This window comes from Leptonychotes weddellii, chromosome 16, assembly GCF_054177405.1.
Source record: "Leptonychotes weddellii isolate Sample4059 chromosome 16, ASM5417740v2, whole genome shotgun sequence".
Lineage (NCBI taxonomy): Eukaryota > Metazoa > Chordata > Mammalia > Carnivora > Phocidae > Leptonychotes > Leptonychotes weddellii.
Genome location: NC_138384.1, coordinates 15118580 through 15129968, shown reverse-complemented (window position 1 = coordinate 15129968; position 11389 = coordinate 15118580). Strand labels below are relative to the sequence as shown.

The 11389-nt window shown below is 41.6% G+C and overlaps 1 protein-coding gene across 1 annotated transcript in view; it reads left to right on the top strand.

Moving 5' to 3' along the window:
- The window catches only part of WWP2 (WW domain containing E3 ubiquitin protein ligase 2), a 135306-nt gene that overhangs the window by 19099 nt on the left and 104818 nt on the right, over positions 1 to 11389 (top strand). Inside the window, exons 2-4 of the mRNA XM_081806418.1 lie at positions 2317 to 2401; positions 9629 to 9776; positions 10127 to 10248. Coding sequence (XP_081662544.1) covers positions 2332 to 2401; positions 9629 to 9776; positions 10127 to 10248 — 340 coding nt within the window. The 5' untranslated portion in view covers positions 2317 to 2331. The remainder of the gene's footprint in view (positions 1 to 2316; positions 2402 to 9628; positions 9777 to 10126; positions 10249 to 11389) is intronic.

The window sequence follows — 11389 nt, the reverse complement described above, 5'->3', positions numbered from 1 at the left end:
ATCAGTTTTGTCATTAGACAAAGAGCGTCTGAGGTTCGAGGGTGAAGTTTGTACTGGACACACCAATTTGGGATTGTCAACAAATGGCTAGTATTTAAAGCTATACAACTAGATGAAATAACCAGAAGACATGCAAGGCCTGAGCTATGGGACACTCTGATGGTTAGAGGTTGAGGAGGAGAGAAGGAGCCTGCAAAGAGGCTGAGAAGGAGCAGCCTGAGAGGCAGGGGGAAACATCAGGCGGGTGTGATGTCCTGGAAGCCAAGGGAAGAAAGCATTTCAAGGAAGAGAGTGATCGATCCATCATGTCAGATGCTGCCAGTAGGTTATATAAGACGAGGACTGAGAATTCACTATTGGACTTAATAACACAGAAGTCTGGTCTTAAGAACTTGCTACCAGTAGTTTCTGTATCGTATTCCTATATGCTCCCTAGAACTTTTCAGAGGTTTCCGTTGCTGCTCCGTATGTAAGATTGAAGAAAAATGCCCGTTACAGACTAGTCCAGAAAAAACTAGCCACGTAAAATGTTTTTGGACTGCATATACCTAATAAATAAGGTACATTGCTTTGTGTTGGCTAACACCGTGAAGTGTGAAAGTATTTGACTTCAGCTACGGAAAGATGTCAAAGTCAATATGACTTCATGGTAGCTACGTTTCATCCTCACATAAAGGGTTTCCATTCTTAGAGAAATGTGGTGACTTAATAACCATGTTTTAAGGCTGAACAGCTCTTCAGAATAGGAAGTTAGAGGAGAGATCAGAAACAAACAGAATGAAAGAAGGTATTAATGATGGTGAATAGAAGATGACTTTGTTAGTGTTTTTACAGCAGCAGTTCTCAGGTGGGATCCTTCGGCCTCTGCTGGCCCCTTGAGGCTTAAAAGGTTTTGCAAGATCGAAACTGTTTTCATAATAACTTTATTTGCCTTTTTCACTGTGATTACATTTGTACGGATGGTGCAAAAGTGAAGGTGAGTCCAGTTGTTGCCATCATTGGAATCCAGGCAGTGCCACGAATCTGAGCTGTTGTCCTTGTATTCCTCAGCACAGTAGACTCAGTACAAACAGAACAGGAGGGCCAGTTTCACTTCAGAATGTGCTTGACGAAGCAGTAAAAATTATTAATTTTATTAAGTCTCGACTTTTGTGCACATCTTTTTTTAACATTCTGTGTGATGAAAGGGAAATATGGCTGCAGTCCTTCTGTACGCCCAAGTGTAATGGTTGTCTTGGGAAGAAGCACTTGTGTGTTTGAATTGAGAGCTGAATTGCTTTTTTCATGAAATACTATTTTTACTTAAAAAAACGAAGTTACTAGATTTGGGTATTTGTTGAAGATGAATGAAGTGAGCCTGTCACTTGAAGGAAAACAACGGACAGTATTTGCTGCCAATGATAAAATAGGAGTTTTTAAGTGAAAATGAGAATTTTGGAACACTTGCATCTGCCACTAAGAGCTTGACACTTTCCCGGAGCTTAAAGATCTGTTTGATGAGATCAGTGGTGACATTCACAAATGGGCTTTTTTTGATCGTGTATAATGAAATGTGTCAACGTTTGGAATGTCTGTATATCTCAGTGAACCAATATTTTTCAAATGACAGAGGACGATGTTACAAAATTGTATATGAGTAAAAGATCCATTCAAAATGCAAGATAGGCTTATGCTTCCAGCCAAGATGGAGTGACAGGGGTGCCTGATGGCTAACAATGTCTAGAATGTGCTTCTTTGCCATTTGTGTATCTTTTTATTTATTATTTACTATTTGTCTTTTATTGTTTTTATTATTTTTGTTATTTGTTTTTATTTTAGAGAGTGCACGTGAGAGTGAGGGGGGAGGGACAGAAGGAGAGGGAGAGAGAGAATCCCAAGCAGGTTCCACACGTGTGGAGCCTGACTCAGGTCTCAATCCCACAGCCCTGAGATCATGACCTGAGCCTAAATCAAGAGTTGGACACTCAACGGACTGAGCCACCCAGGTGCCCCTATTTGTATATCCTTTGTCGACTTGAAAATTTGGATTTTTAAAAAATTGCTGAACTGTGACTTTCCTTTTGAAAGTGTTATGTTAGGCCCTGTCCTGTAAATGTTGATGTAATAGTCCTGTGCCCTTCCTAGGCCAGCAGAGACCTATCTAGGCTCAGTAGTCATTACAAGACAGACAGACTCCACCCTGACAAAAGTAGTACAAAGTTGCCTGGACGTTTATATTTTCTTGGTTCATCTCTTTCAACTCAAATATTAAAAATGGCTGCAGTTCGTCAGTCTCTTCTCAGATATTCTCTAAACCTCCTGCTGTTCGTCTTGCAGTTTTCTGGTGATGACATGGCATCTGCCAGCTCCAGCCGGGCAGGAGTGGCCCTGCCTTTTGAGAAGTCTCAGCTTACTTTGAAAGGTGAGTGGCACCATGTGAAATGTTCACCATTCGAGGTCCAGCCCAGTCTATGGGGAAGAGGTAGAATTATACCACACCTTGGTCTGAGAGCCAAATATTGTGAAATAGCTGAAGAGTGTAACTATTCATTCTCATAGGGTTACCATGTAACTGGAATTCTTTTTTCTTTTCTTTTTTTTTTTTTTATATATGTATTTTATTTTTAAGTAAAATTTACACCCAATGTGGGGCTCAAACTCGTAATCTGAGATCAAGAGTCACATGCTCCACTGACTGAGCCAGCCAGGTGCCCGTATAGCTGGAATTCTTCCCTTTTAAAGATTTTACTTATTTATTTGAAACAGAGAGAGAGAGAGAGAGATCAAAAGTGGGCGGGGAGGGGTAGAGAGAGGGAGAGACAAGATTCCCCGCTGAGCAGAGAGTCTGAGATGAGACGTGGGGCACAATCCCAGGACCCTGAGATCATGACCTGAGCCAAAGGCAGATGCTTAAACCCACTGAGCCACCCAGGTGTCCCTATAGGTGGAGTTCTTAAGAAGGATAAAAGGAACTTTTGGCAAAGATTGTTGAAAATGGTGATTCCTTCATGCCTCAGGGCCCTTTTCTGTCTATACTTATTCCCTAGGTGATCTTGTCCAACCTCATGGCTTTATTTTCTTTTTCTTTTTTTTTTTTTTTAAAGATTTTATTTATTTATTTTTTAGAAAGCGAGCGAGAGAGAAACAGCATGAGAGAGGAGAGGGTCAGAGGGAGAAGCAGGCTCCCCGCCGAGCCGGGAGCCCGATGCGGGACTCGATCCCAGGACCCTGGGATCATGACCTGAGCTGAAGGCAGACGCTCAACCATCTGAGCCACCCAGGCGCCCCTCATGGCTTTATTTTCTTTAAAGATTTATTTATTTGAGAGAGAGAGAGAGCGCGCATGTAGAATGTAAACGCAAAAATAGTGATTTTTGTCTGTTTTGGTTACTTTTGATACCTCAGTGACATAGAACATTGCCGGACATTTAGTGGGCTGTCAGTGAATATTGCTTGAATGACAGAAGGTTGCTTTGGTAGTCTTAGCTCTGCAGAAGAGTCACGGGGCTGAGAGATGCTTGGTGACCCGGGAACAGCACTCACTATCACAGCTCTGGCCTCTCAGAGATACGGTCATTTGGAGGCAAAATCGTCTTGTCATTTTTTAAAATTATTATTTTTGAAATGTAAATGTTATTCATTTCTACATACTTTAAAATTGTTTCCTTTCTTCTAGCTCCTCAGTGCCCCTGCTTGGAGGAAACTAATATTACCAGTTTCCAAGATACATTCCAAGATACATGAAAGGGGATATGGTTTTGTAATCTTGAGAGCCAGGTTGCCTTCCTTGGAAGGAGTACTCTTCTAGGAGTGCATGAGAGTGCCTGTTTCTCCACATCTTTACCAACACAATGTGTTGTCAGACTTTATTATTATTATTTTTTAAGATTTTATTTTTTTGACGGAAAGAGAGACAGCGAGAGAGGGAACACAAGCAAGGCGAGGGGCAGAGGGAGAACTAGGCTTCCTGCTAATCAGGGAGCCCGATGCGGGGCTCGATCCCAGGACCCTGGGATCATGACCCGAGCCAAAGGCAGACGCTTAACTGACTGAGCCACCCAGGTGCCCCAAAATAACTGTTTTCTCAGCAGTTTTATTTCACATTTCTTTAATTATAAATGATGTTTAACATCTTATCCTACGTTTAAGGGAAATTTGGATTTCCTATTCTGTAGATTGTGTATTCATATTCTCTCCCCTGTTTCTTATTTACTTACTGATTTAAAAAAAGTAGTTTTGATACATTTTAATCATTTTTGTTGATGTCTCATGTCTGCTCTAGCCCTCTTGAGGAGGGAGAAGCATTAGAGTGAATTCCATAGGGTTTTGAGCTTGGGAGTTTAGCTTTTACTACCTGGTCTAAAAATTATCAAGTTTAGGTTAAAACAGAAGCCTGCCTATAGAACCTGGTGACATAATAAAGTCTCTGTTTTGGGGCCATATTATTCAGGAGAACATTTGACTTGTAAAGATTTCTGATTGCCTTTCCTCAGTGTGAATTTTTACTAGTGTGGAACGAGCTAACTTGATAATACGTGTGCCTCTGACTATAGATGCATTTAACCTATAGGGATTCTGTAATACCATTGAAGAAAATGATGGGGAGAAAGAGAAAAAGAGAAATAACAAAATAGATGTTGTGGCTGGTTCCTCGTCCGATGTGTTTCTTTGAGAGAGCCTGTAGTGTAATTTGGGAGAGGTCGCTTTGCTATTCCTTCTCTTTGCCTCAGTTCCCTTATGCCTCTCTGTAATGCAGTCCTAGAGTTTTAAAATACACTTTTAAAATACAGCAAGGTCCTTAAACATAAGCGAGCTATTTTATCTGATATATAACTCAAGAAGCACTGAGAAACTGAACACTGAAAACCACAACAAAGCAAAAGCTGGCTGGTGGGAACCTATTGAAGGACTCTGTTCTGTGCCTTCCTAAGAGCTTTTCAAGGATATAATTTTGGCCATGTGTGATTTTTTTTTTTTTTTGGCCTTATTTGTTAACTTTAAAAGCTAAATTCTATGTGAAGATGTGAAATTGGCATTTATATTTCATCAAATAGTAAATAAACTTTCCAGATAAATCTGCTTGGATGCTGAGGCCTTTAATTTGGCTTGTGTTTTAAGAACAAGAAACTTTCAAAATAATCATCCCACTGATAAATTATAACTTATGAAGGGGAAAATGTATCTTTACAGTGGAGTGACCTGATAGACCCCACATTAATAGGAGGACAACCTAGTGTGTATAGAAAGACGCTTACAATGTAAACTATGTAGTATTCTTGACAAAAATGTTCACTGTGAATCTCGTCATGAGGAAAACAATCAGAAAAACAGAGCATTTTGTGTATTATATGAGACAGCTGGTGGAAGTCTTTAAAAATCATTGTCAGGGAAAAAGAAGGGAGAGCATTCTAGATTTTAAAGGATTAAGAAACCAGCAACCAAATGCAATTTGCTCATGCTGATGGGATCCTGGATTGGGGGAAACAGCTCTAACAAATATGTTTGGAAAAATTGGGGAAATTTGGATATGTAATGAATATCAAATGATAGAGGGAGTAACTAAATTTTTTTCAGGTGTAATAATGATGGTGTGGTTAGGTGGGAAAATGACTTCCCTTTCGTTTCTATTTTTCTTTAAGTAGGCTCCATGTCTAGCGTGGAGCCCAGCTCGGGTCTTGAGCTCACGACGCTGAGATCAAAACCTGAGCTGAGTTCAGGAGTTGGAGTTTAACCAACTGAACCACCCAGGCGCCCGCTTTTCTTGCCCCCCTCCCTTTTTAAAGGAATTTCTATGCCCAGCATGGGACTCAAACTCACGACCCTGAGATCGAGTTGCATGCTCTACCAACTGAACCAGCCAGGCACCCCTCCTTATTTTGTTTGTTTGTTTTTTAATTGAAGTATAATTAACATACAGTGTTGTATTAGTTTCAAGTGTACAACGTTTAGAACATCCTTATTCTTAAGAGTTGTATTCTGGAAGTATTTAGGGTTGGTAAGTCATGATATCTACAACTTTCTTTTTTTTTAAAGATTTTATTTATTTATTTGACAGAGAGAGAGATAGCGAGAGCAGGAACACAAGCAGGGGGAGTGGGAGAGGGAGAAGCAGGCTTCTTGCCGAGCAGGGAACCCGATGCGGGACTCGATCCCAGGACCCTGGGATCATGACCTGAGCCGAAGGCAGACGCTTAACGACTGAGCCACCCAGGTGCCCGATATCTACAACTTTCAAATAGATTACCAAAAAGAAGTTTGTGGGTATATGCCTAGTCATGGACATATATAGATATAGATATCATGTATTTGTATCCTGTGCTATCCAGTACGATAGCCACTATAGCCACATAGAACTATTTATGTTAAGATTAAAATTACATTAACAATTTAAATCCTCAGTCGTAAGAGCTATATTCCCAGTCCTCAGTAGTCACATGTATCTCATGGCAGTGCATTGGACTGTGTTGGCATAGAACTTTTCCTTATCACTGAGGTTCTCTTGAATAGCAATGATATAGACACACACATAGAAAAAAAAAACAAAACCAAAACCCCAAATGTGGTGGGGCACCTAGCTGGCGCAGTTGGTAGAGCACATGACTTTTGATCTTTGTGTTGTGAGTTCAAGCCCACTGACGCGGGGCTCAATCCCAGAACCCTGGGATCATAACCTGAGCTGAAGGCAGATGCTTAACCTACTGAGCCACCCAGCTGTCCCGTGAAAAGGCTTTTTAAAAAAGCAAATGGGGCGGGGCGCCTGGGTGGCTCAGTCGTTAAGCGTCTGCCTTCGGCTCAGGTCATGATCCCGGGGTCCTGGGATCGAGCCCCGCATCGGGCTCCCTGCTCAGTGGGAACCCTGCTTCTCCCTCTTCCCCACTTGTGTTCCCCCTCTTGCTGTGTCTCTCTCTGTCAAATAAATAAATAAAATCTTTAAAAAAAAAAAAAAGCAAATGGGGCAAAATGATAGTTGTTGCCGAGTATACAGTTATTTATTGTCTTATTCTTTAAACCTTTCTGTAGATTGGAAATTTCAAAATAAAACTACCAACTGCAATATGTAATCCTAGGTTGGGTCCTGGACCAAAAAAAAAAAAAAGTTTCTTTTCTCTTTTGCTATAATGGACATTGATAGGACATTTAACAAAATTTATTTTCATTTATTTATTAATTTATTTGTTTTTTAAAGATTTTATTTATTTATTTGACAGAGAGAGACACAGCGAGAGAGGGAACACAAGCAGGGGGAGTGGGAAAGGGAGAAGCAGGCTTCCCGCCGAGTGGGGAGCCCAATGTGGGGCTGGATCCCAGGACCTGGGATCATGACCTGAGCTGAAGGCAGACGCTTAACAACTGAGCCACCCAGGCGTCCCAACATTTAACAAAATTTAAATGAGGTCTGTACATTAGATCATAGTTTTAAAAGGTTGTTAAATTTTTCCATGTTGATAATTATGCTATGGTATCAGAAAATGTCTTTGTTCTTAGAAATATACACTGAAGCGTTTAGAAGAAAAGGGGCACAGCGTCTTCTAAAACTCACTCTCAAAGTTTCAGGAACAGATGTGTATGTGTATGAAAGAGAATCAGGGGAGAGAAAGAGAATAATAAAGCAAATATAGTAACAAGTTAATATTTGGTGACCCTTAGGTGAAGGGTTTATAGGAATTCTTTGTATTTTTGTTGCAACTTTTCTAAACATCTGAAATTATGTCAAAATAAAAAAGAAAGTAAAGATACCAAAAAACCCCACCCCCCAAAAACAAAAAAATAAACCTCCAAACAAACAAAAAAACCTAGGGGAAAAAGCTAGGACAAAAAAGGAAACATTAGAACAGAGTTCCGAGAATTGGCCTGGGAGTTCCCTGATTTTGGATACGTTATCTCATCTCCCTGCACCTTATTTAATTGGCTCAACTATTAAATGAAGGGTTTGAACTTGTTTTCTTTTTTTTCCTTAATTTAAATTCAATTAATTAACATATAGTGTATTATTAGTTTCAGAGGTAGAGTTCAGTGATTCATCAGTCTTATATAATACCTAGTGCTAATCATTATATCATGTGCCCTCCTTATGAACTTGTTGATTTCAAAGAAACTGTCTAGCTCAAAATGATAGGACTATAATTAAAACTAGTCCTTCCCCCCTTCCCCCGCTTTTTAAGGCTCTGTGTGCAGAGCTGCTCTCCCACCACCAGGTGGCCTCAGTTAACCTTGGTCTGTGTGAAAAGTATTTGTTTTCTACTCTGGACCACATTTCCCACCACCACCACCTGTTTCTCCTCGTACCATCCCCTATTGCTTCTGAATCTTAGCCACAACTTTTGCTGTTGTTGTTCTTTGACTTGCTCTCTACTGTTCTTTGGGCCTCGGAAAAGACAGGTATTGCTAAAAGAATCCAGAGGTAGTTTTGTCCTTTGTCAAGTTGTGGACCCTTATAGGACTCTCACCTCTCAGAAGGGTCTGGGAGGGAGAGGTTTGCTAAACCTTGTCGGAGGGGGGCTCTGTCTTGCCTCATGGGTAAGAAATGCCAGTCACATGCTCTGATTTGGGGCATGGGATGGAGGACACCTTAGGTGTGTTCCATCCCAGTGACCTGGAGTTTCCACCATGGCTAATATATGCTCGAAGAGATGCATGTATACTTGTTCAGCTTGGCTTGCAGGTACCAAATAAACATCAGAGATGTTGCCACATGAAGGATAAAGATAGAATAGGAAATGCAGATGGCTAACAAACACATGGAAAACATATACAACCTCACTAGTAATTGAAGAACAGCAATAGAACACATAAGCAAAATCTGGTAATGACATACAACGTGGTGGGGAGTCATGTTGCCTGGGTGCACATCCTGGTTTGAAGCTCCCAGGCTCTGTCACCTGGGGCAATGACTTAACTTCCCCAAGCCTGCTTCCTCTGGGTGAAATGGGGGTGATGATATATTCCCTGCCTCATGGGTTTGTTTTAAGGATTCATTTAGATGATGTGTGCATAGCCTAGTGTCTGTCATAAGTGCTCATTAAACCTTACCTAATTTATATGATTTTTTTTTTACCTTTCTGATTTCTAAATAGTGAAAAAACATAATACTCAGTATGATGGTGGTGAAATGGATATATTGGCATCTACATGGGTTTATCCTTTTTGCAAAGGAATTAAGCAGTTTGAAGAAAAAATATTCATATCATTTGGAGGAACACTGAGAAATGCATGCAAATATATACATTCATGATGATTTTCCCAGAGTGAAAAATTGGAAGCAATCTATTCATCACTGAAAGAATAGTTAACTAAATCATGGCATGTCTATACAATTGGCTCATATTGCAGCCATTTAGAATTGATTTTGGAGGGAGAAGAATTCTTAAAGAATTGGGGGCATAAAAGATGAGAGTCTGGAAAGTCTGGATTTGCCAACATCTTAATGATAATTATCCCAGTGTTTTCAGGTTAGGAGTGCTTTTTTTTTTATGCTTCGTAGTTTTTAAAATATCCTCACATTTTTTTAAAAGTAATTTTTTTTAGGATCAGAAAAAATACCAAACGTAGTTTTTAAAAGAAACAACAAAAAAGATCGGAACATCTGCCACAGGGGGGCACCTGGGAGCCTTCTGACTCATCTTCGACTTTTCCTTTCTTTCCCGTCCAGTGGTGTCAGCAAAGCCCAAGGTGCATAATCGTCAACCTCGAATTAACTCATTTGTGGAGGTGGCAGTGGATGGACTCCCCAGTGAGACTAAGAAGACGGGGAAGCGAATTGGGAGCTCCGAGCTTCTCTGGAATGAGATCATCATTTTGTAAGAGAAAGTCCCTTCTCTTTGCAGTAACAAGGGGGAAAGTGAGGAGGTGCTCCAAGGGGGTTGTGGGAGATCCAGCTTTCCTGTGACCCTGCTAACTCCTCTGCCTTTGGTACCCAGGGCACCTCTCGCCAGGTGTTTCTACATCATTGAGCTCACAGAGCGTTCATTATTAGCTAGATGGTTACAGGGTCAGCTTTGGGGGGGGAAAGAGTACACATGTGAGTGTCTTCCTGTTTGAGGTTTCCCCCCTCCCTCCAAGATGTCAGCAGTAAGTTTATCTGTTTTCTTCTACGTTGTAGGAGTGACCAATGTGCTCAGATGTGATTAATCAAGTTTTTGTTTTCCAGGAATGTCACGGCCCAGAGTCATTTAGATTTGAAGGTCTGGAGCTGCCATACTTTGAGAAATGAACTGCTAGGCACCGCCTCTGTCAACCTCTCCAATGTCCTGAAGAACAATGGGGGCAAAAGTACGTATGATGAAGGGGTGGCCGACATGATTCAGTTGTGGGGGTGGGGAGAAGAATTCGAAGGGTTGGATTTCTCTCTCACACCATGGATAGACCTGGCGATGCAGTTTCCTCCAGGACCAGGGGCTGCCGTGACTGTTCCCTGTGGAATGGGTCGTGGAGGTTTAGGAAGGCCAGAGCCCAGCACTGCCGGATTCAGCTTCTTTTGTCCCCGGGCTCTCCCAGTGGGATGCAGTGATGTGTCCCCTTGATCCTTTCTGGAGGTTGAATGCTCTCCCTCTGCCTCTGCTCTTTTCCCAATCCGGGTGACATGTGACATGTTGAATCAAACTGTCCCATGCCTCCAGCCTAAATCATTACTTTCCTAGTCTGAGTCCTTGAGCAGAACAAAGAAGTGGCGTGTGTTTGTGTGTGTGAGGTGGGGGGGGTGGGGTGGCGGGGGGGGGATGGTGTTACAAATAGTGCCTCGTGCTTAGTAGGCACTCAGTAAACGTTTACCGAATGTTGGAATGTGACGGAAGCTCTGTCTTAATTAGTCAGGGTGCCTCTGCTGCATGGAAATCTAAATCCTAACGTCTGTTTATTGCTGCTTGTGGTCAATGGCATAACCCATGGCTGTGGTATCTGGACCCTCCCTCATAAAGCCTCTATTGAGAGCAGTACCATATGTGGTGGGGGAATGCCACGGAAAGAAAGGCTCCTTTTTCTCTTGATGTCTGCTGTCTAGAAAATATTTTCTGAAAGTGGATTTAGCTTAAGAGAGATGTGGGGGTGGGGAGTGTTGAGTCCCAGGGAGAGCGCTGCGTTGATTCGAGGGTCTTTTCTTTCTGAGCCTGTCCTTTCTGACAGGCCACTCGAGTGGTATTGGTGGAGGCTCTTCTGGTCTTTCCCTTTCTGCTGGGCACATAGAGGTGTGGTGAACCCACTCCAGCCTCAGGAGTTGTTTAAAACCAGGAATATGCCTCTCCTTTAACTCCCTGATGGTTTATCTTCTGAGTTGGTCTTTATTTCCCAAACTCTAGCGTTCCTTTTATAATTTGATTATCAAGGAGGATTACATTTATTACGTCATTTGGAAATATACCTGTGGATATTCTCGCATGAGGATCAGCAGCCAGTATGACTGTCCTTTTTTTTTTTT